At 40.1% G+C, this 26,049-nt stretch overlaps 1 protein-coding gene across 5 annotated transcripts in view; it reads left to right on the forward strand.

Annotated features, from left to right (window-relative positions):
- Positions 1 to 26,049, forward strand: part of PCCA (propionyl-CoA carboxylase subunit alpha) — a 417,781-nt gene that overhangs the window by 310,742 nt on the left and 80,990 nt on the right. For all 5 annotated transcript variants that reach the window (XM_061435312.1, XM_061435309.1, XM_061435310.1 and 2 more), the window contains one exon: positions 16,896 to 16,994. In XM_061435312.1, the coding sequence (XP_061291296.1) occupies positions 16,896 to 16,994 (99 nt within the window). The remainder of the gene's footprint in view (positions 1 to 16,895; positions 16,995 to 26,049) is intronic.

Genomic DNA, 26,049 nt, shown 5'->3' on the forward strand with positions numbered 1-26,049 from the left:
CTCAACCCAGGAATCAAAGAGTCTCTTAGGTCTTGTGCATTGGCAGGTGGATTCTTTACAGAGTTTTGTTAAAATCAAATAAGATAAAGTATGTAAAGTCTCTAGTACAGTGGCTGGCATGTAGTAGGTACTGAAGGAGCCATCTCCCTTCCCCCTTAAATAGAGACAGTTTGCTTTTTGAAAGAATCTAAAATAGCGTTTACTTTGCAAACAGTTCTTTTCCATTCTGTGAAAAATTCGTGGAAAGTTTAAACAATAAGACTAAAATGAAAATGTGCACACATACTTTAGTGAGGTTTGTGGGTATCAATTTATATTCTAAGATTCTAAAATTCTTTGCTTAGAATTGTATTCTTCGTTTATTTTATGAAGCCCTTTTTGAGGCCACATAGAATACCTGGAGAGTGTTATAGAGGTAATCTTTGCCTCTCATGGTTCACTTTGGGCAATTTTCTCTGTGCGGCTGGTGAGCCAGTTACTGCTGTCCCCACGCCCCTTGCTGCCCTGGGGCCCTGCTGCGGTTTGAAAGCCCACTAGTTCTGCAGTTCCTCCTCCCCCACTCTAGGGCACACCTGCATGGTTAAGGTGCCTGGCTGACAGAATCCAGCTCTTCGGGCGGATCTGCCGTTCTTTCAAAGCCTTTCTGTCATCCATGGATTGTTGTTCCATCACTCAGTCATGTCCGACTCTTTGCGGTCCCATGGGCTGCAGCACACCAGGCTTCCCTGTCCTTCACCATCTCCCTGTGCATACTCTGCCCATTCTGAAAAGCTCCAGGCACCATGGAATTACCACACAATTATTATAGTGACCATGCTTCTCAATAAAATATTGACCTTTGTTACTGTATTTTCCCTCCAAATGAATTTATCTACAACTATCCAAACTGGCTTGGTTGAGGTAATCAGATCAATCTGGGTTTGGATATGCTCTTTCACTAACTGTGGAACCATAAACCCATATTTAAATTCTCTGACCTCAGATTTGGCATCTATAAATTGTGGTTAGTAACATCCCCATTGTAGGCCTACTCTGAGGATTCAGTGAGTTTAATGTTTATTCAAATATCTGATACATGTTCGCCACTCAGTGCGTGTTCCCTTTCTTCAATTTAGGCTCATTTTTTCTGAACAAGGCTTCCTTGGTGGCTCAGATGTTAAAGAATCTGCCTGCAATGCAGGGGACCTGGGTTCGATCTCCTGGGTTGGGAAGGTCCCCTGGAGGAGGGCATGGCAACCCACTCTAGTATTATTGCCTGGAGAATCCCATGGACAGAGGAGCCTGGCTGGCTACAGTTCATGGGGTTGCAAAGAGTCAGACACAACTGAGTGACTAACACACCCTTTCTGAACAAGTGACAAAAGTTTAGCTGCAAAGAAAACCGAGGGGCGTTCATAACCTGGCTGTTACCGTCACTGGAGTTTCTAGTCTATTTCAATATTGTTTTCTTTTTTAAAGGCATTTTATTTCTAAGATAGAATTGTAAAATAAACCATGCCACTTGTCTCTAACTCGGTTTTAAATCTCACAACGGTAGGCATATTGCTTAAAATTTTAAGATTTAGTGCAAATGGCTTCGGGTGCGCTTTGCGTGGATGTTTTTGCTCTCAGCCCTGTTGCCACGTCAGCATGATGATGGGTTTATATTGCTCTTGCTTCATTTTGTTGCTTGGCTTTTTCTAAAACCTGACTGTGTTTAGATGTGCAATGTATGGTTACTTGTGGAACAAGAGTAAGGAAACCAGCTGGATATTAAATACGACACAATCCTCTTTGTAAGCAGCCATGGACAAACTTGTGAGAAGCTACCAAATTCACCCAACTAGATAGAAAGTGCTTATGCTTAGCTTTCAAAATCTAATGATGACTACTTAAACACTAGCTTAAATGTTATCTCGGTTAATGATACATGTCCAGCTCAATTAATAGAGGACTTGTTGCTTATTGTTTTTATAGGTGTTTGAAATAAGGTTTAGAAGAATTTATGATTCTCTTTATAGATAGCTACTGACAACACCAGCTAAGTGTGAGAGTAGTGGTAACTGGCAAAGTTGCTGGTGGTGGGTGTCGTTTTCCGTTGGTTTAACTTATCAAAGATTGAAGAAAGATCTGTTTTGTTTCATTCCACATACTGATTTAGGTACACTGATGGATGTTGCCACCTAAAGTCTAGTCTGTCAGTAATAAATCAAGGCTTTCAGGTGTCGTCTGTTCTATTGGCTTTTAAATGATCATATATCCACACGATGCCACATCACACATTGAGAACTTCAGCTCAGTGCACAGGGGTTTCTTTTTGTTGTTGAGTTTAGCATACCAGCTTGAAGTTAAGCTGCAGTACAAAAATTAGACTAACTTGGGCTTCCCTTGTAGCTCAGCTGGTAGAGAATCACCTGCAGTGCAGGAGACCCCAGTTCGGTTCCTGGGTGGGGAAGATCCCCTGGAAAAGGGATAGACTACTCACTCTAGTATTCTGGCCTGGAGAATTCCATGGACTGTATATTGATGGGGTCACTTAAGTTTAGCATACCAGCTTGGAGTTAAGCTGCAGTACAAGAAATACACTAACTTACCAGGAGGATATTCTTGCTTGCACTCCATATGTATCATTTGCTTATTCAAGCATGTAAAACTTCAACAAGGGGAAGTAATTTTGCTTGAGATTTCTTGATTCCAATTGTTCTACTACTTGGCACTGGGTGGAAAAAGGAAAAAAAAATCATATTGAAAGCATTGTTCTGTTAATGAAGTTGCTTGTCCTTTTTTGTGCCAAATTTGGCAGGTAAAATTACCATTTATTCTACTTGCTAGAGCTGGAGAATAGATTGTTGAGGAAAAGTAGCAATTTAAGTAATGACACTAGATAGAATGTGCTACGTTATATGCATCTCCCATACTTTTAGATATTGACATGCAATTTTTATTTCTCTTTAGTAATGCACTTTGCCTTTAACTACATATCACTCCCAGTAGCTTTTATCAGCTACATACCATTTGCTTCAATTGTGAAATTTTAGAACATACTGTGTTGTTATTAATTATAATAAGCCAAAGTGAAACATTTTGATCTGAGGATAGATTAATGCTTGTAGTTTGTTCCTGATATTTCAGAGTTATTGCATGTTTGTAAATTTAGGGGCAGTTACTTAACATTTAAAAAATAGAGATGCAAAATTAATTAGTTAAGATCAAATTCTAGATGTTCATGATTTCTTCCATGTTAAATATACCTTGACCTTTTATATGTGCTTTAATTTTTGGCTTGCAAGTTCTTAAAGAAACTTTAACCAAAAATCTGGTTCTAAAACTAAAGAATGAGTACGTGGTCTTTAAAAATTTGATCATGTGTTCAAATGAAAAGCATGAATTTAGCCTGAGCGAAACTTTGAAGTAACTGTAAGTAATTCACTGAGTTTGTTGTAAATTACATTCTCCTTACTTAAAAAACTTCAGGCTTTTAAAAATTATTGTTACTGCTATAGCTCACAACACAGTGGCTAAACCTTCTGTATAAAAGAAGAAATCCTCTACAGAAGCTAGTATGTAAAATATGTTTTTCTAAAAAAGCTGATTGGTGAACTTGTAGACTTGCAAATGTTAACATAAGAACAGTTAGCGTTTGGTGTTGCTGAAACTTGTAACCATCAGTCACTTCTTTCTGCCCACTAAACTAACTGGGTAGGCAGGTGCAAATGTTAAAAAATCTAACATTGCAATTGACACTAATTGGCATAGTTGTTGGCAGTCTTAACAGAAAGCAAAGGGCTGAATGGTTGAATGGGTTTAGAGAACTTGAATGATAATAAGCATTTTTATATGCATCTTGAATTACTTTTGTGACCCAGACTAACAGGAACACTTCATTGTGACCTCATCCTTCAATGAATAGAAATTATAGGAAGCATAATATGCCGTGTGCGTGTGTGATTACTGATTGTTCTTCAGGTACCCTTTTACAGCTCTCTGCCCCATTACCCACTTTCCACCTCTCCCTACCCGCCTGCCAGGGCTCAGAGAAACCAAAGTTTATGTGTGGAATAGAAAAGAACTATATTATACTGAATATGAAATTATTTTTTGATTTTTTTTGCCAAAAACTAGATGAGCATCATCAATAGTTTAGGCTAAACTTAAGAAAGTGTATTAATTGAGTTTATGGATAAAATGAGAAGACTGGGATTTGCTTCTAAGTGTTCTTGGAGCAGGTGGGGGAATCAACAGGGATATAGGTGAAACAACATCAGCTTTGAGTGGGAAAGTTTTGAGCGTGAGTGATGAAACTGTAGAGGTTTATTAAGCTGTTCTGTCTTCTGCATATGTTCGAAATTTTCCACCACAGAAGGGTGCTTGTTTGTTGGTTGGTTTAATATGCTCAGTGACCTTACCCCCTACTGTTAGGTCTTCTATATTTGGCCAGATCCTTCGCAGTACCTGCTTTAAGATTTTTTCCCAATTCCTTTCATCAAAAATGACTTATTAAAGTCAGTGCTAATAATCTGATAAACCAATCTGTGTGCCCATGCACAAATGAGTTAATGTCTAGAGAGAGTGATTATAATAGGAGCTTTCTAAAGACGCTTCCTTAATCGAGAGAGACGACTCCGGGTGGAATTTTTAATCACTGGGGTGGGTCTTCTTGCTTGTTCTGTGTGGGGACCACCCTTCACAGAAGTGTTAACAATTGTAGTGTTGTGTAATGATTGATCTTAGCATTTTTGTGCTGGAGATAATGATGTACTTTCCTTCAGCAGAAATAATTTCCGTAAAGAAAATGTTTTTCTTTAGGTGAGTTAGGAGGGTGTGACTCTTGTGTATCTTATCTTTGTTCCTGTAGGTGTTTCCATGTGTTTTTGGTCCCCTCTCTATCTGCAAATGATTTAGAATTACCTGTGTTGAAAAGTAGAGTTGAGTCTTATTTCCTTGAATCAAAGGTCCCTTTGCAAAGGAGTATCTAGGGAGAGAAGCTTGCTAGAGACTTCAGCTTGAAAATTAGGGGCTGAAAACAGTTACTGTAACTGCTCTGTCTGTCTTCTGGTTATTACATAGATGAGTAGTTTATGTAAATTTTGCACTCTGGTTTTGATCAAAGTCCCCTTGAGATCTAATATCAAGTAAACATAACCTTTGTGTAAGGTGTTTTAAAATGTTGATTCTTGACTAGTAAGAGGTGGAGAAGCCAAGATACAATTTTAGACGGTTACTTCTTTTCCCATGCTTTTGGGCTATCCAGAGAATTGATTTGGGTTACTCCTTATTTCAAAGTAGCATTGCTTGAAATATTTTAGATTTTTAAATAACTTTCTAAGGAATTAAAATATAAAAACAATTTCACTATTTCTTTTTTAGTTTGTAGCTCTGGAGGAATGAGTGTTGTTTGCTCATTAATTTCCTATACCATTCTCAATCGTTCTCCATTCATCCCTTTCCTTGTTAGCTTTTCGTTTGGCCATGATGGGTGTATTGTGTCTGGTAACTGCTACCAAAACTGGTGTATTATATTAGCCCTGCCCTTTTTCAAGGCTCCTGGAAAAGTGCCAGGCTTATTCTCCTTTCCATTTGGGAGCATAGTTTTACAAATAAAAGAATGGTCTTACTTTGTTTGTAGTCATCAGAATTAAAAGGATTTATCTAACAATTTGAATGGATAATTTTATTTGGGTGGACATGAAAGTGAAACCCTAGAGATGGGATAGAATTTTAAGTAGCATTTTAAATTTGTTTTGAAATTTAGTCTGTCTCCAAATGAGATATGTTAAATGTGCTTGGGTGTATACGTGTGAGTAGAGTTTGGAGTGTTCATCTCTGAAATCTAGATCCTTTGTAGGTTTTGTTTCATAAAAGGGTTATGGGGTCCTTTATGTAGTTGGATAACTTTAATTTGCTATTATAAGCACATATGGATTTTAAAGTACGAGAGTTGTCAACACTTTCTAGGACATTATGACTAATCATATTTTTATTTAAAAGTTACTTTACTAGTTTTACCAAAAGCTGTCTTGGGTGTCAAGAATCTAAAACAAAAGCCACTTATCTGTATGACGTATATAACAGGTGCTTAAGCAAGTCATATGCTTTTATTTGCTTTATGTTGGGATATTTAAGTTAAAAACATAGTTTTGGGAGTTTTCTAGTAATTCTGTAATCATGAAAATAAAAGATTTTCTATTTCACTGAATTAGATCATTTTTGTTTTTAATAAATAAATATTAGTCTAGGACACTCCAGTCTTCACCATCAAAGCAGTGTGCTAAGCTCTTCACGATTGACATGAAGGAACAGGGCATTCAGTAGGCCTCATGAAGTGTTTTGGGAAGTGTTGGGATTAGTACACTAACAATTGTGACATAAGGCGTAATGTGATAAGTGCATAGAAAAAAAAACATGTTATAGAAATTCAAAGACAAGAAAGATGCTGTCCAGTTTAGCAGAGGATTAGAGATGATGGTGGGTTCAGGGAGAATGGAGCAGTAAGACAGGAGCAAACTGAGGAAATAAAGAGCTTACATCCTAGATAATGAAGAATGGATGGTAGATGTCTATTGAGCCGAGTTGACTGTTTCACGTTTAGTAAACAGTGGGAATAAAGATCAGGGCATAGGGTCTTGTACACCTCTGCTGAGTAAGAGAGAGGGAACGACAGGAATGAGAGGTTGCCAGATGGAGACATCAGTACCCAAGATCTTGAGGGCCCTGTTGAGACTTATATTTATTAAGCAACCAGAAGCCAAGGAAGATTTTGAGCTGAACTTTTAAAAAACATGTTTTTGCTTTTTTTTTAAAGGACATAAAATGTATACTGATTTTGGGAAGAGTAAATACGCTATACTACAGTTTCTTAGTGTATCTATGAGGAATAATGTCACTGAAGGTTGCAGAGGCTGAGAGGACAGAACCACTGAATACTCTTTTATAGTAGAAACATAGAAAACAGAATATCAGATATATTTGCTTTAGGCTGGAAGAAATGGTCTATTTGGACAAACTCTGCGTGTCTCTGGATAGTTCTGGAATGTCGAACAGTCACAGAGAGATATTATATAATGTAGATAACAGCACAGAATAGCACATCACAGTGACAGCATATGGGAATTTAGAAGAGGGAAGACTTAAAACACTGCTGTGAAGTCCCATAACCCACTGGGATCCTGTGGTGGTGAACCACCAGCTGAGGCAATGGGACTTTATTGGGGAATTATCTGTGCTAGCAAAGTACATATGAAAAGCAAAATAAATGCTAATAGGAATCAGGTGAAATCAAAAGGCTAGATAATGGAGGAGGTATTCATGGAAGGACAAGAAGGATGGAAGAACAAACAAAAGTAGGTATGCTTGGAAACGGAAACAAACAGATTGAGAATGATCAGTACTGTGGGAGAGTACATGTGTCAGTAAAGGGGACCACCGCCGACAGGTAGCATGTATTGAGGACTTTTGTGCCAGATACCGCTCTGAGTGCTTGACCTTTTCCTCACAACCGCTCTGTGAGAATAGATGTGATGTATGAAGAAACAGGCACGAATAATTGGGTGACTTGTGGAGCTGAGGTTCAGACACAGGCATTCTGACTGTTGAGGACAGTGCTACAGAGAAGACACCAGATTCCACCACCATTCGGTAAACTTGGAGAAGTTAAGTCAGTTTCAGATGCTCGACGTGTTAAGCTCCTCTACCTAGAGAGGTTCATTAAGCTGATCTAATTTACAACAGTATGTGCAGAGAATAACCCTTTCCAACACCAATCCAAAAGAAAGTACTACTATAATTAAACTGTGAGCAAAATAATGTAGGATTTAAAAAAAAAAATCCAACTGAAATCCAAGTTGTTACTGATGAATTAACGAGGCTATAATTAAACAGAAACTAGTCAACCTGGCTGATTGTAGATCTGTACCTAAACTTTGTTTCGGCAGTTCACATCCTTTAAGATATATTTAATTACATTTCTAATACATTCATACTTAATGTAATCTTTTGTGACAGATTAACAGATCTTCATCATCATTATGTCTAATTCCTCTTGATGTTGATGTTTTTGTCATTATTACACATACACTTGGAAAAGAAATAAGACTTTCAAGGTGATAAGGAATAAACTCATGGAAAATGGTGGTCTCTGTTTGTTTTCAGAAAACAAGTTTTCTCATTTCCCTCTAGAAGGGCAGGAGAGGTATCATAACCGTGTTTTAAAATAATAAAGTATTTTAGTAAATAGAGGAACAGGATAAAGAAAACCTACTCTCTTAGTGTTGTATTAATATTTAAGACTATTATAGTCCATACTAAAATATTTAAAAATATTCCTTATTATAATAAAATAAAATGAGTTATTTCTCTCATAGTTTACTGGAGAAATAAATGCAGAGGTAAATAACTTTGCAAAGTTAATAGATATAAATGATATGAAAAGTAGGCCAGGGAAGCCTGGTGTGCTGCAGTCCGTGGGGTCGCAGAGAGTCGGACACGACTTAGCGATTGAACAGCAAATGTGAAAATTACGTGCTTCTTATTTTCAATATCCTAACTTCTGGAATTTTTTAAAAAGTATATTTGTATTCTATATATCCAACAGCAGTTTATGTGAAAGTCAGTGAACTGTGATAATGTTGGGTGGTGGTACTGTCCCACTTTAATCAACTGCGTCATGTATAGATTCCTTTGTTATTAGGGAGTGTGGATGAACCTCATCTATTTGACACACATCTAATAATCATATTTTTGTAAACAGTACTTACGAGATAAAAGCCAAAAGAACCAGTAGCTGTCTTTCTATAGAGCCGTTTTCTTTCAAGGTAAAATACACACTGCGTGACCACTGTGGTCAAACATTGTGTCTCAGTATTTAGATTTACTTTGGTTACTTTTGCTTTTGACATGTGGATTTCAGTCATACACTCAGGAGAATTATAAGATAGTTGCTTCTATAACTTACACACTTTGTATGGTTCTGTAATTTCCCAACACATGAAATAAAAGGAAGAGAGGGTTGGGCCAGAGTATATGATTTCCAGGATCCTTTCTAGCGTAATAGTGAAATCAGAAAACTGCAGATCTTTTTCCACTTTTTTTTGCAGAGCGATTATTTTTAAGATTAACTCTGAAAGCCTATTAAAGGGGCAGGAACTAGTTATTCCTTTCTGAGAATTAGTTATGGCTTGATTAACAAGTCTTTCTCATCCTTCATATTGTTTCCAGAAATAGAATCAAGATACAAGATCAAAGTCTTTTTAAACTAGTGGAACACCTTGATTTTTATCTTCAATTTAACTCTGTGCTGATCAACTTAACATTTGATGACAAAAAGCGAATTTAGAATTTGTGTGTGACCCAAACAAAGACTTTTATGACAAATCACAAACACTTCTTACAGCCAGGATGGTCCCAAATTTTTATTATCTTTGGAAATGCTTTTTGGCAAATGTTTTGTTTTGTAGGTCTTACATTCCTAATGTTGAAAAAAACTGTTTAGCAGGTGCGTACTCCAATAGAAGCTGTAACTGTGTCATGAGGTATCTCGGAGGAAGTGCTTTTTTGTTTTTTAATCGTAAAGGATGTAAGTAATCTCTCTCATATGTCAGATTAGTTTAGGGTGTGTACTTTCTTTTTCCCTTACGATTACGTAGATAGGAAAATTGAATGTTCCAAACAACTCATGGAAAATATTCCACATCAACATTATCTGTACCACAGATACAGTAAAATGCTTTTAATGGAATACGAAGTTACAGGTAGATTTGCTAAACATGAGAAAATGCTTTCTTAAAATAGGAAAGACATTGTTTTTGAGCTGCTGTTTTCAAGCATCGTAAATATTCTTACTATGAACAATTTTCAACTGAGCTGATCTCTTTGATTAAGCTGGGGAAAAGTTACCAGGAAAGAGTGTGTTGGGATGAATTTCATGAATTCCACCCACTATAGCCTTGCTCTGGTTAATCCAAGTTGATAATGTCAGTGTTTTAAATAGAATATAATTTTTAAATGATTACAGAATGTTGTGAAATATGGTATCTTTATACAGAAGATCACCGTGTTATATGTCTTTTTAAGAGTTTACAGTTTTCAAAGCAGGCAGGACCTCCATTGGGATATTCTAAGGTTGTTTTTATTTTCCCTTTATTTCTGATTTTGTAAAAGATCAGTTTTGTGATTATTCTGCTTATGGTGAGGAGAACCAATTATATATATGGAAGCATGTATGTGGGAAGGCTGGTCTCTCACAGTGGTCCAGGTGTGAGATGGTAGCACGTTTGGCTAAGATGGTAGTGGTGCAGATGGAGAGGAGGTGGGCAGTTTGAAAGCCTATTTAGTCATCTGTTAGCCTAAATATCCAGTCATCTGTTATCCTAAATCTCCTTTCTCTGTTGTTCAACATGAACTCTCTACTTGCTCTCTACCTTCTCCACTGTGCCTTTTGTATCTCTTGCTTTGTCATCAACAAACTCCCCTGGATTCTCAGCCGTTTCTCTGAATGTTTCACTTCTTACTTGCCTGAACAGAGGGAAATCTGGCAGGAGAGTTAAACCTGGCTGGAGAGTTTCTCAGACAGTGTGCACCTTGGAGCTGGGAGGTGGGACTGGTTTTCTCCCGGTTTCATTTGAGACCACTGTTCCCCTCCCTCTTGTAAAACCGTTGTTCTTTGAAGCTCATATCAGTGGTCTGCATCCCCACCTCCCCCGCCTCTTGTCAGCCTTCGCGTTCCCTGCCCTGAGTCCCTCCCCTTGCAGCTGAAGACTAGCAGCCAGTTCAAGGTCTGTCTCTCTGCCTCAATACAACCATTAGTCCTTATGTTTGCCCTTCATTCATGGATTCACTCCTGTTTTTCTATCTATTTCTGCTTTATTGACTATGCCAAAGCCTTTGACTGTGTGGATCACAGTAAACTGTGGAAAGTTCTGAAAGAGATGGGAACACCAGACCACCAGACCTGCCTCTTGAGAAACCTGTATGCAGGTCAGGAAGCAACAGTTAGAACTGGACATGGAACAGACTGGTTCCAAATAGGAAAAGCAGTACGTCAAGGCTGTATATTGTCACCCTGCTTATTTAACTTATGTGCAGAGTACATCATGAGAGACGCTGGGCTGGAAGAAGCACAAGCTGGAATCAAGATTGCCAGGAGAAATATCAATAACCTCAGATATGCAGATGACACCACCCTTACGCCAGAAAGTGAAGAACTAAAAAGCCTCTTGATGAAAGTGAAAGAGGAGAGTGAAAAAGTTGGCTTAAAGCTCAACATTCAGAAAACAAAGATCATGGCTTCTGGTCCCATCACTTCATGGGAAATAGATGGGGAAACAGTGGAAACAGTGACTGGCTTTATTTTTTGGGTCTCCAAAATCACTGCAGATGCTGACCGCAGCCGTGAAATTAAAAGACGCTTCCTCCTTGGAAGGAAAGTTATGACCAACCTAGACAGCATATTAAAAAGCAGAGACATTACTTTGTCAACAAAGGTTCGTCCAGTCAAGGCTGTGGTATTTCCAGTGGTCATGTATGGATGTGAGAGTTGGACTAGAAAGAAAGCTGAGCGCCGAAGATCTGATATTTTTGAACTGTGGTGTTGGAGAAGACTCTTGAGTCCCTTGATCCAAGTAGATCCAACCAGTCCATCCTAAAGGAGATCAGTCCTGGGTGTTCATTGGAAGGACTGATGTTGAAGCTGAAACTCCAATACTTTGGCCGCCTGATGCGAAGATCTGACTTATTGGAAAAGACCCTGATGCTGGGAAAGATCAAGGGCAGGAGGAGAAGGGGACAACAGAGGATGAGATGGTTGGATGGCATCACCAACTCAATGGACGTGGATTTGGGTGGACTCTGGGAGTTGGTGATGGACAGGGAGGCCTGGTGTGCTGTGGGTTCATGGGGTCGCAAAGAGTTGGACACGACTGAGTGACTGAACTGAACTGGACTGATTGCTCTGTTGGCCAAATTGAAGTTTTAAAAGAACAGCTACCATTTATTATGTGCTATTAGTGAAAGATCTAAAGTAGGTGTTGATTACATGAGGAATTAGGCAGTTACACTTCTCCTCACTGGAAAGATTTTTAATATATAAAATACATATGCATATGTAATTTTGTAAATTTGTAAACTAATGTAAAATTCAAAAAGTATGAGTGGATTGGCAGTGAAAAGCATGCTTCCCTTTCCTGTTTCTCAGCTACTCTGATTCTCTTACACATCTTTCAAGTGGTGTTCTCTGTGTTTAAAACACAAACTTGGCCGTCCAGTGGTTAAGACTCTGCACTTTCATTGCTGAGGACACAGGTTCAATCCCTAGTTGGAGAACTAAGATTCATTCTACAAGCTGTGTGTGCACTGTGGCTATAAAGTGAAAAAAACAAAACAAGCACACATTTAACATTTTTTTTCTTAATTAATGATAGCATATTATAAATAATATTCTGCGTCTTCTTGGGGATGTTTTCATATCTATGTACAGAGATGCCTCCTTTTTAAAGAAGGTGTTCATATATGGTGCAGGTTATGTTTTAGGATACACTCTTAAGGACAGGTTGGCTGAGTATAAAAGGAAAATGTTGGGAGACAACCTTTAATTTTTTTAGTACTTAGAGCACATTGCTCTGTGGTTTTCTGTATCAGTGTTGCTCTTGAGAAGTTTAGGCCAACCTGAATTTTTTCCTTGCTTGTGCATGATTTCTTATTTTTGCCTAAATATCCACATAATTCCTTCTTTATTCTTAAAGATAAGCATTGATCTACAGATTTAATATTTTGTTTATTTTGCAAAGCTTTCCCCCATTATATCCTTTAATCTACACTTCTTCCTTCTTTCAGTGGCTTGGGCTGGGCTGCACCACATGATTTGTGGAATCCTCGTTTCCTTACCAGGGATTGAACCTGGGCCCTCGGCAGTGAAAGTGTGGAGCTTTAACCACTGGTTTGCCAGGGAATTCCCTATTCTTCTCTGCTTGTACTTTTGAAGGAGAATTGGTACAGTCCTTGTCTTTCTTTTTAGTCACATTTATTCTATTTTTGGTGCTTCTTAACGTTGCTTTTATCTCTATAATGTTATTTTTCTCTTCATTTTTTTCCTGAGTTCTACCAGCTTGATTTTCATTTCCTTCTGTTGTTGTTTAATCTCTTCTTTGAACCTTTGTTTTTCTTCTTTGAGCTCATTTTTTTTTTTTTTTCAAAGAAGGGTCACGTTTCCTATGACTGTCTTTGAGACTTTGGAGAATTATTTATCTGAACTCTTCCTGTATTTCTTTGAGGAGTTCTTGTGTTGAATGCTCTTAATTTACCTTTTTTTTTTTTCCTCAAAATTTTGGGGAAAATTCTTTGCAGAGATCCAATATTGATTGTTTTCTGATTATTATTTATGTTGCAGTGGTATAGGTGGTTGGCTGTACATATAGGTTGCTTGCAGCTTTTCCTTGTCAGGCCGGGTACCCTAACTCTGTCTCAGACCTGTTACTTCCTTTGCCCTCGATTTCATTTCCCCTCAGTTTTCAGCACTGAGATAACAGGGTGGTTCTTTATGCCAGGTTCTCAGTGTTGCACTAGTGAAATAAATGCCATTTAGCCTCGGTGTCTGCTGCTTAGTCACTTCAGCTGAAAAATTACGTGTGAACAGTATGTTTGGCATGGTAACAAGGATTCTTCATGTCTGCCTCCACCTCTCTGTGGTGTTGAACTGTGGTTTAAAGAGACATTCCCTACCTCTGTATGGCTTATACTTACATCTAGCTTCCACTTACGGAGAAGGCAATGGCACTCCACTCCAGTACTCTTGCCTGGGAAATCTAATGGATGGAGGAGCCTGGTAAGCTCTAGTCCATGGGGTCGCTGGGGGTCGGGGACAACTGAGCGACTTCGCTTTCGCTTTTCACTTTCATGCATTGGAGAAGGAAATGGCAACCCACTCCAGTGTTCTTGCCTGGAGAATCCCAGGGACGGAGGAGCCTGGTGGGCTGCCGTCTATGGGGTCGCACAGAGTCGGACACGACTGAGGCGACTTAGCAGCAGCAGCTTCCACTCATCTAATGACAGCATCAACAGAATCTGCATCTGCTGTTCAGAATTATGGTTTTCTGTCATTTGTTTGATGTTGTTTAGAAATCTGTCTGTTGCTTGGGGGCTGATGAGGTATATAATGGCTTTTGGCATGTTCTCATCCTCACTTAACATTTGCAGATCTGTTTCCTAGTTTGGGATTTGGAGCTGTCCCTTCAGTTAGATTGTGAGCATGCACGTTCACATTCATTACTTATCAGGTGTATAAGGAAATACAGTTTCTTTATCACATATGATCCTTAGTAGGGGGTGAGGGGGAAGAAAAGCTTGCTAATAAGCAGGGTCTTGGTCTCTTTTGGTTTGGCTAGCTCCTTCTAGGCACCGGAGTACTTTAGGCTTCTTCCCCTCTCTCCCCTCCTTCCACTGAGGCATGGAGTCTGGATACATGTGAGAGGGGCCAGTGGGAATGTGGTCACAGTGGCCTCATAACTGTGGAGGTGGGACAGAGAACTCAAACCCCCAGTGTCCCCACAAGGCTTTGCTGCGAGGACCTGGACCAGTGACTGCGGATCCTATTTGTCATCAAAGAGGCTTCTTGCTACCTGTAGCCCTGCTTACTGTTTGCCTTGAAGCCGTATAATTTGTGGTCTACTGTGACTGTCTTCTTGCAGTTAGCATGTTTTCAATGTTCATCTGTGTTGTAGCATGTATTAGTATTTCATCTGTTTTAATTGCCAAGTATATAATATGCTGTTGTGTGGATATATCGTGTTTTATTCAGACAGTCATACAATCCATGGGGTTGCAAGAGGCAGACATGACTGAAGCGACTTAGCACGCACGCACAACAGTGGTTTACTTCAGGGCGTAATAACCCGGCTCCTCCTTTAAGGGGATCTGAGTAGGTGAGATACTTTTCTCAGTTCCCCTTCATGTGCCCTAAAGACAGCGATTGTGGTTTCCTTGTGAGCCCGTCTGACTTGAAATTAATATCAACTACAAATTTTAAATGCTTATCATTCAAAAGCTTTCTTTACAACATCTAACTTTCTCTTTTTAACAAACAAAACTTCTATAATTGATTGGTGAGCTTCTCTAAACTTTTAAATTTAGAATTATTTTAAAGCAATATTTCAGTTTTAGAAGACATTTTTAGCATTTACTGTTTGTAAAACTCTTACTTTTGAGAACTTCTTTTGGAACTCTTTTATTGCATAAGGAGATACTTAATTTGGGGGTGAAAGCTGAATAGCATGATTTAAAGGATATTAGTGCTGCTTTAATCAAAACTGCAGCCTTTTCTGCTTCTTACATCTTTATCATGTAGTAGTTTAATAGTAAGTAATATATGAGTAATATATAAGTAATATATGAGATATTATCTGACCTTATTTTTAAAACTATTTTAAGGGTAGGACAATAAAATTATTAAGAGATAGGGGAAGAAAGAAAATATTTATGACCTACCCTGACAAGCATATTGGTTGAGACTTTCATATGTTAACTTATTTAGCACCCTCTCAGATAGCCATTTTTACTGTATTATGGTTTGGAACTGAAGCTCAGAGAAGTTAAATACACCAACTTAGTATACAACTTTCATTTGGTAAAACAGCAATGTCAAGTGAGTCCCAAGTCAGTGATTCCAAAGCCGTTGTTTTTTTCTTGCCTGTAACTGAATTCTACTTTGTGTGCAGAGAGGCCACTAAACCTGGAAATTCAAGCCAGCGCCTGATGTATGTCCTACTGATACTTTATTACATAGCCAGTAACCTTTGTTTTTAGACTTCATGACCACATTAGAGGGGAAATATATATACATAAATGGCTTCCCAGGTGGCTCAGTGGTAAAGAATCCACCTGGCAGTACAGGAGATGCCAGTTCAATCCCTGGGCTGGGAAGATCCCCTGGAGAAGGAAGTGCAGCCCACTCTAAGTATACTTGCCTGGAGAGTCCCATGGACAGAGAAGCCCGGCAGGCCAAAGTCCATGGGTTCACAAAGAGTCCGACATGACTGAGCAACTGAGCACACACTCAAATAACTATCCAAATGTATAGGTAGGCACATATTCTTCTAAACAGTACAAGTCTGTGTGTCTTTGATTTTAGTGAGTATCTTTTAACAGGATTGGTAGTCAAAGAATTGTTAAGGATCATGTATATTTTCCCTTCCCTCTCATATTGAAGAATTAGGGAATGGGTGAATGAAAAGGAAGAAATGAGGAATGATACTTTCAAGTTAGCTTTGAGTTGTTTTTCCTTTCAATTGCTTTTATTTACTTGGCTATTAAAATGTTTCTGCTAAGAATATCTGTTTTAGAAGATTGTGGGCTTTGGGGGATAACTCCATGAACAATGACTTGATGAAATTAGTCATTTATGATGGACAACAATATGGCAGAAGTTTGCAAAGTTCAAATAGACTTTTAATATTCAATGACAAAGAATTGTGCCTAATTAAAGCTTCGGTTTAATTAAGATAACAATGCATAGTCCTTCATTAAAATTAACACAGAAAAAGTTCTTTCTTGGTCCTTGGAGAGGATATTATATGCAAGCCCTGTTGTGTGGGTTGCAAAGTGTCACTGAAATTTATATGCATTACTTGTCTAATTGCGGTAAATGTAGCATGTCCAGATAGGTTTAGAGTTAGAAGGCTGTTTGTTACTTGCTGGAAATCACTCGAAACCTCAGTACCCAGAGGCAGCTGTGCCCAGGCCCTTCGCCTCTCCCCAGAGATGCCTGAGAAGACTCTCGCTGGACCCTGTCTTTCATGGCGGGAGCAGTAAACGTGACAGGCTGTTTGGGGAGCCATCTGTTTAGGATGGCTGCTGCTTTGTATGCAGCAATGAACTTGAGATCAGTTCTCTGTCTTTCTTCATGGTAACAGTCTTCTTTGGTGTCACAACAGGTGGAAGTTGATGGGTCGAAACTAAATGTGACCAGCACGTGGAACCTGGCTTCACCCTTGTTGTCTGTCAACGTTGATGGCACTCAGAGGACGATACAGGTAAACGTTCTGATGAGTTACTTAGAGGGCCCCGTCTGTATCCTTACCAGTAGCTGTGTCACTAATACTGACAGATACAGTAGGCGAAGCTACATTTCATCCACCTCAGGCATCTTATAGTTGAGACATTGTTTCTTGTTTTAGAGGATCTTGAGTTGCATCCTGTTCTGAGGAATCCGCTTGTTCCTTTTCCAGGCAATCCAGGAAGGTTATGTATTATATTTTGGTATAAATGAAGCATGCTATGTGCTTTTCTAAAAATATTAGCAGATTAGCAGTTTTCTTTGCCATTTTGGGGTTTTAGTTGTAAAATATGACTTTGTTCCTTCTCCTTCCTCTGTAATTGAAATTGTGGGGTATTGGGTCAACAGAAACATGAGCTATTCAGGTTGACTTGCCATAGTACATGGGTGCCTTTTAAAAATTAAGTAATCTTAACTTGTTAACCCTTCTTTTTTTCCCCAATATAAAATTTGTTGTTGCATTGAGGATATGCCTTGAAATCTAGCATTGATTGAATGTTCTTTGAAATCGGTGTCCTGTATGTGAAAGTAGAAAATTATGAAAACAGATTCTGCCAAAATTCCTTTACCTCACCACATAGTTGAGGTCCAGGAAAAACAAAACAGAATAGCACAGAACATACAGCTCTCACGTGCAAATAAAAATCGTAAGCCCTCCATAGCATTAAAAAGACTCATTTTTTTTCGTTTCTATGAAAATGTTTTTGCATTCTCTTAACTTGATTTTACACAGGAAACTGATTTTTTCTAAAACCTAGAGAAATCAAGAAAGTCACAGATAAAGATTATATACCCCAGATTCATACATACTTCTATTAGAAACTGGGGTGCGGGGAATTCTAGACTCTCAATGAATATTAATAACTAAACTCATTTTTAAGCTTCTATTTTATTACCTTTGTGGTTGCAAGAAGCAATGAACTCTCAGTAATGAGCCCTCTATTTAGACTTTGGTTTTGTGACTTGCCCTGGTATGTTTTGTCTCTCTCATATTTTCTTTCTTCTTCGAAGTATGAGGTTAAACACTAAGAGACCCTTGGGAAAATTTCACTGCATAATCTCCTATCAGGGACGCCCAGTTACTCTGTTTTCAGAACACATGGATTTGCTGCCCCTGTTTATGTGAATGGAATATGTTCTACCCTGGATGTGCTGTGGCTGACATTCATGTGCTTTGTTCTGGGGAACACAGTACATGACCTCTTGGTAGTGAGGAGAGAGAGATACAGAGTCCTGCCCTCCACATCTTTGCATCATGGTATTTTCAGTGTTCTTCTCAATGACTGCACAGGGGTGTCTTACCAGCATTTTTACATGCAAAGTTTCTAGATAAAAATAACACCAGGTATGCATTTGGAATAATCCCCAGAAATATTTTCCCAAGCATAGGAATAATGCTCATTAAATCTCTTTTCATTTTTCATAAGTGCTTTGTTTAAAAAAGAAGTGCTAATGTGACATAAATGGCCCTCAAGCAGACCCCCTTGACTTTTTGGAGAAGGTTATTACTTCTAGTTAAGTGCTCCATCATTGGGAAAAAAGTAAACTCGGAGAGATGAGTGGTAAACTGGAAAAAAAAAAAAAGTCACTTACCTAGTAAAAGATGAGGAAAATTTTTCCTCATCAGAATAGATGAGTTTTACTTCCTTTCTGTGGGCGTTAATACTCAGTGTCAGCTCTCTTTTATCTCTAAAATATAATGTGTTCCTGTGAAATTAATAATAATTATAGTAATACATAGCGCTTAATGGGTATAAGTACAGTTCTAAGCATAGCACATTATATTAAGTCATTTCCTTTTCACAAGAACTACACGAAGCAGGTGCTCTTATTTACACTTTGGTAAATGAAGTAACTGAGGCAGAGAGAAGGTAAATGACTTGCTTAGTGTCACACAGCTCTTGGGAAAGAGGACCGGCATTGAATTCCAAGCAGCCTTCTGTAGGATCTGTGCCAAGGCAAGCTAAGTGACCTCCCTGGGATGGCAGCGCCAGGGAGGAGCTGAGCGGAAATTTGAGCCCTGGCCCCGGGGCCCCAGCTTGTGCACTGCTAACCACTGCGCTGTGCAGTGCTTTTCGTTCTCCCACGGAGCTCTGCAGAGACTAATTCATCTCTCATTTATGTTTTAAACCAGTGCTGCTCAGACTTCTGGGTGCTTTGGAATCAAGTGGAAGGTTAAAACTTCTTGGTAAAACTCAAGTGGTTGGACCCACCTGTAGAGTTTATTCTCATGTAGTAGGTGTGGGTGAGGCATGCATTTCTGAGGTCCTAGGTCGTGTTCATGCTGCAGGGGCCACAGTGTGAGAATCACTGCCTTAAATTTACCTTTGTCCTGTAGTCACGTACAGATGTGAGAGCTGGACCATAAAGAAGGCTGAGTGCCAAAGAATTGATGCTTTTGAACTGCGGTGTTGTTCAAAAGCAGTTTGAGAGTCTTCTAAACTGAATAGCCTCTTGATGAGGGTAAAAGAGGAGAGTGAAAAAGCTGGCTTAAAATTCAACATTTGAAAAACTAAGATCATGGCATCCAGTCCCATCACGTCATGGCAAATAGATGGGGAAACAATGGAAACAGTGACAGACTTTATTTCTTTGGGCTCCAAAATCACTGCAGATGGTGACTGCAGCCATGATATTAAAAGACACTTGCTCCTTGGAAGAAAAGCTATGACCAATCTAGACAGCATATTAAAAAGCAGAGATGTTACTTTGCCAATAGAGGTCCATCTAGTCAAAGCTATGGTTTTTCCAGTAGTCAGGTATGGATGGGAGAGTTGAACCATAAAGAAAGCTGAGCACGAAAGATTTGATGCTTTTGAACTATAGTGTTGGAGAAGACTCTTGAGAGTCTGTTGGACTGCAAGGATATCAAACCAGTCAATTCTAAAGGAAATCAACCCAAATATTCATTGGAAGGACTGGACTGATGCTGAAGCCCCAATATGATGTGAAGAGTCGACTCAATGGAAAAGACCTTGATGCTGGGAAAGATAGAAGGCAGGAAGAGAAGGGGATGACAAAGGATGAGATGGTTGGATGACATCATTGACTCAAAGGACATAAGTTTGAGCAAACTCTTGGAGACAGTGAAGGACAGGGAGGCCTGGTGTGCCTCAGTCCATGGGGTCGCAAAGAGTCAGACATAACTGAGCAACCAAACAACAGCAACAATCAGAGATTAAGCTCGGAGTGATGAGCAGAGTGACTAAGTAGGAGCCAAGGGTTTGAAGCCTTGTGAGTTACATAGTAGAGATTCTGCTTCATTCTGAGGCCAGTGGGGCCCATGGAAGAGCTTTAGCTAAGAAAGTGATGATGTGAACAAAATTGGAGTTCAGAAAGAGCGTTTTTTGTGGTAGCTGCCACTGCTGCTGCTTCAGTCGTGTCCGACTCTGTGCGACCCCAGAGACGGCAGCCCACCAGGTTTCTCTGTCCCTGGGATTCTCCAGGCAAGAATACTGGAGTGGGTTGCCATTTCCTTCTCCAGGGGATCTTCCTGATCCAGGGATCGGACCTGGGTCTCTTGCATCCCAGGCAGATTCTTTACCACCTGAGCCACCAGGATATTTAGATACAGATTAAAACAACAAACAGTGTATTATTTAGTTATGTGGGTTCTTAGACTTGGTATCAATGGCACCGCACTGTCTAGGCTTCTTGGAGCTGCTTTCTCCTCCAGTGTTACACTTGTAGTTTGGTCCGTGTTAGTGAATGTAGTTTATTCTATGCTATATGTTATTAAGTTATATTAATACACCACAGTTTGTTTATTCTTTCTCTGCTAGAGAGACATTTGTGTTATTTATTTTGTTAACACAAACAATGCTTCTGTGACCATTTTTTTTAACTGCACATTTCCTCTTGAAATAACTGTTTCTTCAAGGAATATACCAGTAGAATGTCTGGGTTTAGGGACTAAGCACCCTTAGTCTTACATGGTGATGCCAAATGGTTTTTCCTGTGTGGGTGTACCAATTTACATGCTACCAGTACTCTTGCCTGGCAAATCCCATGGGCGGAGGAGCTTGTGGGCTGCAGTCCATGGGGTCTCAAAGAGTCGGACACGACTGAGCGAATTGACTTTCACGTTTCACTTTCATGCATTGGAGAAGGAAATGGCAACCCACTCCAGTGTTCTTGCCTGGAGAATCCCAGGGACGGCGGAGCCTGGTGGGCTGCCGTCTCTGGGGTCGCACAGAGTCGGACACGACTGAAGCGACTTAGCAGCAGCAGCAGCAGTAGTGATAGAGATGATGATATTAGCACTATGAATAATGAGCTAACACTTTTGTTTCCTTTCCATGCCAGGCACTGACTCTTCTAAACACTAGTTTATTTAATCCTCACAGCAGTTCAGTGAAGTATGTGGTGTTGTCATTTCTCATGTTGCAGTTGGAGAAACTGAGGCTTGTAGAGGCTCAATTGCTGGCCCAGGGCATCCTGCTAGTAAATGGAAGAGCCAGAATTCAAACACAGGAATCTGTGCCCTTAACAATTGTTCTTCATGTCGTTTGACCCCTTGATATCCAGGTGACTTAAGTTTTTCCTGACTGAGGGATTTACATAATACCTTTGTGGTTTTAACATGTACTGTATTCCCTGATGAGGCTCTGGTGGCTCAGATGTAAAGCGTCTGCCTGCAGTGCGGGAGACCTGGGTTTAATCCCTGGGTCAGGCAGATCCCCTGGAAAAGGCAATGGCAACCCACTCCAGTATTCTTGCCTGGAATATCCCAAGGATGGAGGAGCCTGGTAGGCTACAGTCCATGGGATAGCAAAGAGTCGGACACAACTGAACAACTTCACTTTCATATTCCCTGATTAGTAACAGCATTTAAAAAATATTTTTATTGACAGTCCTGTTTTCTCTTCTGCACAATACCTGTTCATGGCTTTTGCCCTTTTTTTTAAAATAAAAAGTTATTTATTTTTTATTTCCTGGCTGTGCTGCATCTTTCTTTCTGCTTGTGGGCTTTCTCTAGTTGTGGCGAGCAGTGGCTCTTCTGAGTTGCGGTGTGTGGGCTGCTCAGTTGGGGCCTTCTCTTGCCGTGGAGGCACAGGCTCTGGGCTCACGGTCTTCAGTGGTCGCAGCTCCCAGGCTCTGGAGCTCAGGCTCAGGAGTTGTGGCCCACGGGCTCCGCGACATGGGGGGTCTTCCTAGAGCAGGGATTGAACCTGCGCCCCCTGCGTTGGCCGGCAGATTCTTAATCCCTGGACCGCCAGGGACACCTCGCCCATTTTTTCATGTGACGGTCTTTTTCTTACTGGTTCACAGAAGTTCTTCCTCATTTGTGTGTCCTGAGCCCCCCGTCAGTTATTTGTGTTACAAGCAACTTCTCCCAGTCTGTAGCTCGTATTTTTTTTACCTTTTTAAGTTCTACAAGTAAAGTTCTGAATCTGAGATTTAACGTGAGAATTTTCAGTCTTCTCCTTTATGGTTTGTGTTATTTGTATTTATTTAAACAATCCTCTCAATACTCTCAAGCTCCTGCAGATACTTGCCTACATTTTCTTCTATCTTTTATGTCGTGCTTTTCCACATTTAAACCCTTAATCCTTCTGGAATTGATGATTGTGTATGGTGTGAGTTAAGATCCAGTTTTAGGTTTTGAAATATGTTTAGTTTTTAAAATATTTTTATTTAAAACACAAAAACCGTCACTGCTTTTAGTCGTGTTTTTCTCTCCCTCTATTAATAGTCTGCCACCTTCTTAGCTTTCCAACCCCCAAATCTTTAAAAGGCTTTCTGTTTCTGTGAAATGTTTCTCAATTATGTCAACAGAAAAGTGACTTTTTCCATAATATGAAGCACTGGAACTGTATTTGCTTTTGTGAGCTGTCACTCTCATTTGTCGTTTATCTCTGGGGAATCCCTAGCCACTTAAAGTGTGTGATTTTGTGTGTGTCTTTTGCAGGCTAAGGGTCTCAGATGACATTTGAGATACTTTTGCATGTTCATGAAATGGGAGGTGAATGGGGAAGATTCAAGTGAGGAAGTAACGTGAGCTACACATGAAAATTAGGTTGGAGAAGCCAAGTTGTGAACAGAAGGTTAAAGAGTCTATGCTTTTCAATCACCAACTGAGATGTCATTGACACTTTTTGCAGAGGAAAGTAATGTCCATCAGAATGCTGTTGTGGGAGCTTGTGTCTTCACAATAAAAGAGGGGTTACGGGATTGAAGTGGGGAGTGGAAAAGTTCATTTAGAAGATATAATATTCGTATTACTTCACTCATGAGGTAATGGGTTCTAAAGTAGGGTGCTGGCAGTTTACAGAAAACAGAGGGCTGACTTTGGGAGAAGCTGATGATGAGAACTTGACACGGTTTGTTGAATTCTCTATGCATACAGTAGGGATTTCCGGATAGCTCAGTTGGTAAAGAATCTGCCTGCAATACAGGAGACCCCGGTTCAATTCTTGGGTTGGGAAAAACTGCTGGAGAAGGTATAGGATACTCACTCCAGTATTCTTGGGCTTCCCTTGTGGCTCAGCTGGTAAAGAATCCACCTGCAATGTGGGAAACCTGGGTTGGGAAGATCCCCTGGAGAAGGGAAAGGCTGCCCACTCCAGTATTCTTGCATAGAGAATTCCACAGACTGTGTATAGGCCATGGGATCACAGAGTCGGACACGACTGATTGACTTTGACGCACACATGCATACAGTGGGGTACCGTAGCAACCACAAAATCCTGTCTCCCATGAGCACTGGTCTTCTGCTTTGACCATTTTTCTTCTTATTTTTTAAATTTGTTTGTATTGGCCTTGCCTGTCATTGTTAGATGGTTATCCTCTTAAAAACAAGGTTTTGAAAGTGAACCCTGCATTCCGTGCTTTCTTACATGCCAAGCCACCCATCATCTGGTGGTGGTGGTTTAGTCACTAAGTTGTGTCTGACTTCATGCCCCGCCAGGCTCCTCTGTCCATGGGATTCTTCAGGCAAGAACACTGGAGTGGGTTGCCATTTCTTTCTCCATGGGATCTTCCCCACCCAGGGATCAAACCTGCTTCTCCTGTACCAGTGGGTGGATTCCTTACCACTGAGCCTCCAGAGAAGCGCCCACCAGTCATCTACCAGAGTTCTATGCCAGCCTGAGATCAGATCTGCTGCACTTTTATCAAGATTTTTCTTCCTTCCACACTACTTTGTAACCTCAACAGGATTTTAAAAATTGTGCTAAAATAGACCTAAATTATTAAACATGAAATTTACTATTTTACCCAGTTTCAGGTGTGCAGGTCAGTGACATTAAGTACATTCACACTGGTGTGCCACCATCAGCCACTGTCCATCTCTTGAACTTTCTGTCCTCACAAACTGAAACTCTGTTCCCTGAAACAGTACCCGCCCTCCCCGCCCTGTTCCCCCTCCTCACGGTGCTTGGCAGCCACAGGTCTGCTGTCTGTCACTATGAATTTGACTACCCTAGGCTCCTCAGGGAAGTGCGCTCACAAAGTATGTGTGTGTTTGAACCTGGCTTATTTCGATGCGCATGTCTTTAAGGTTTACCCGTGTCGTGACACATGTCAAAATTAATTATCAATCATAAAGTACATATATACATATCACATTTTGTTTATCCGTTCATCTGTTGATGGACTTTTGGGCTGTTTCTGCCTTTTGGCTGTTGTGGACAATATTGCCGTGAAAATGGGTGTGCAGATACCCCTTCTAGTCCCTGCTTTTAGTTCTCAGGGGTATATGCCCACAATTGGAATTGCTGGATCACAGGGTAATTCTAGGGTAATCTTTTGAAGAAGCTCCATCCTGTTTTCAACAGCAGCTACACTATTTTACACTCCTACCAGCACTACTCAAGGACTAATTTCTGCACATTTTCACCAACACTGTATTTTCTGATCGTTGCTGTTGTTGTAGTAGCTCTCCTAATGGATGTGAAGCAGCATCTCATTGTAGGACAGGATTTTCTGGATCGTCATTAAAAAAGCATTCAGGGTACTTCTCAATACTTACCATTTCTTTATTTATTTTACTGTGTAACCAACTCGTTGCATAAGTGGAACTCTTTTGCTGCCAGTAGAAGTAACCGTCTTACAACCATTCTTTCAAACTTGTCATCTCAGTTTATTTTTTCCTCCCATGCATAAGCTCACATACACTTCTCACAGTGCATAAAGTTGCTATCAGGTCATAAGCAAAGTCATAGCCTATCTGGCAGAGAATGTGTCTGAAAGTTTAGTTCATTGTAATGTCAAAACTGATTAAAAAAAAAACTAAAACACCTCTCGATTAAAGCTGGTAAAATTTCTCAGACTGAGAAGTGTTTTCAGGGAATACAAGAGTGTTGCTTGCTTCTTTCTTGGTTTATAGCTTCCTCCACTTCCTACCTGCAGTTGCAGGATGGGGGAAGGGTGAGTAGTAACTTGTTGGAGGAACTAGGTTGACCAAGGCACATGGTATTCATTCTTCCCGGGCATGACAAGTGCCCAAAGCTGTCTGGGTCTTCTAGGACATTTTGTGGGTTTGGGAGGAATTCCTCACTTGCACAACTCTTAATGCCCTGCTCTGTCTTTTCCTGATTCCTGTCCCTCCTGGTAGGCAGAGTTTCTTAAAGTTACCCAGCGTGGGTCTCTTCTCTGTGATCCACGTCTGGGCCACATGTGTGCCTCACCACAGTCTTGTCTTCTTTCCCTGTTACCAGGAGTCTTGCTTATCCTCCCTAGTGAAAGTGAAAGTGAAGTCGGTCAGTCCTGTCTGACTCTTTGCGACCCCATGGACTGTAGCCTATCAGGCTCCTCTGTCCATGGGATTTTCCAGGCAAGAGTACTGGAATGGGGTGCTATTTCCTTCTCCAGGGGATCTTCCCGACCCAGGAATCAAACCGAGATCTTCAGCATTGCAGGCAGACACTTTACCGTCTGAGCCACCAGGGAAGCCCAAGGTGTCCCTCAAAATCCACGAGTCACAGAAGATCAAGAGAGTCTCATGAATTCCTTGAAGTTTTCAACCTTGAATTCTTAGCTTAAGAATTCATGTCCTCTAATTATTTTTTAACCTCTTTCCTATTGTCTTG

The sequence above is a fragment of the Bos javanicus genome, chromosome 12, assembly GCF_032452875.1.
Source record: "Bos javanicus breed banteng chromosome 12, ARS-OSU_banteng_1.0, whole genome shotgun sequence".
Classification (NCBI taxonomy): Eukaryota; Metazoa; Chordata; class Mammalia; order Artiodactyla; family Bovidae; genus Bos; species Bos javanicus.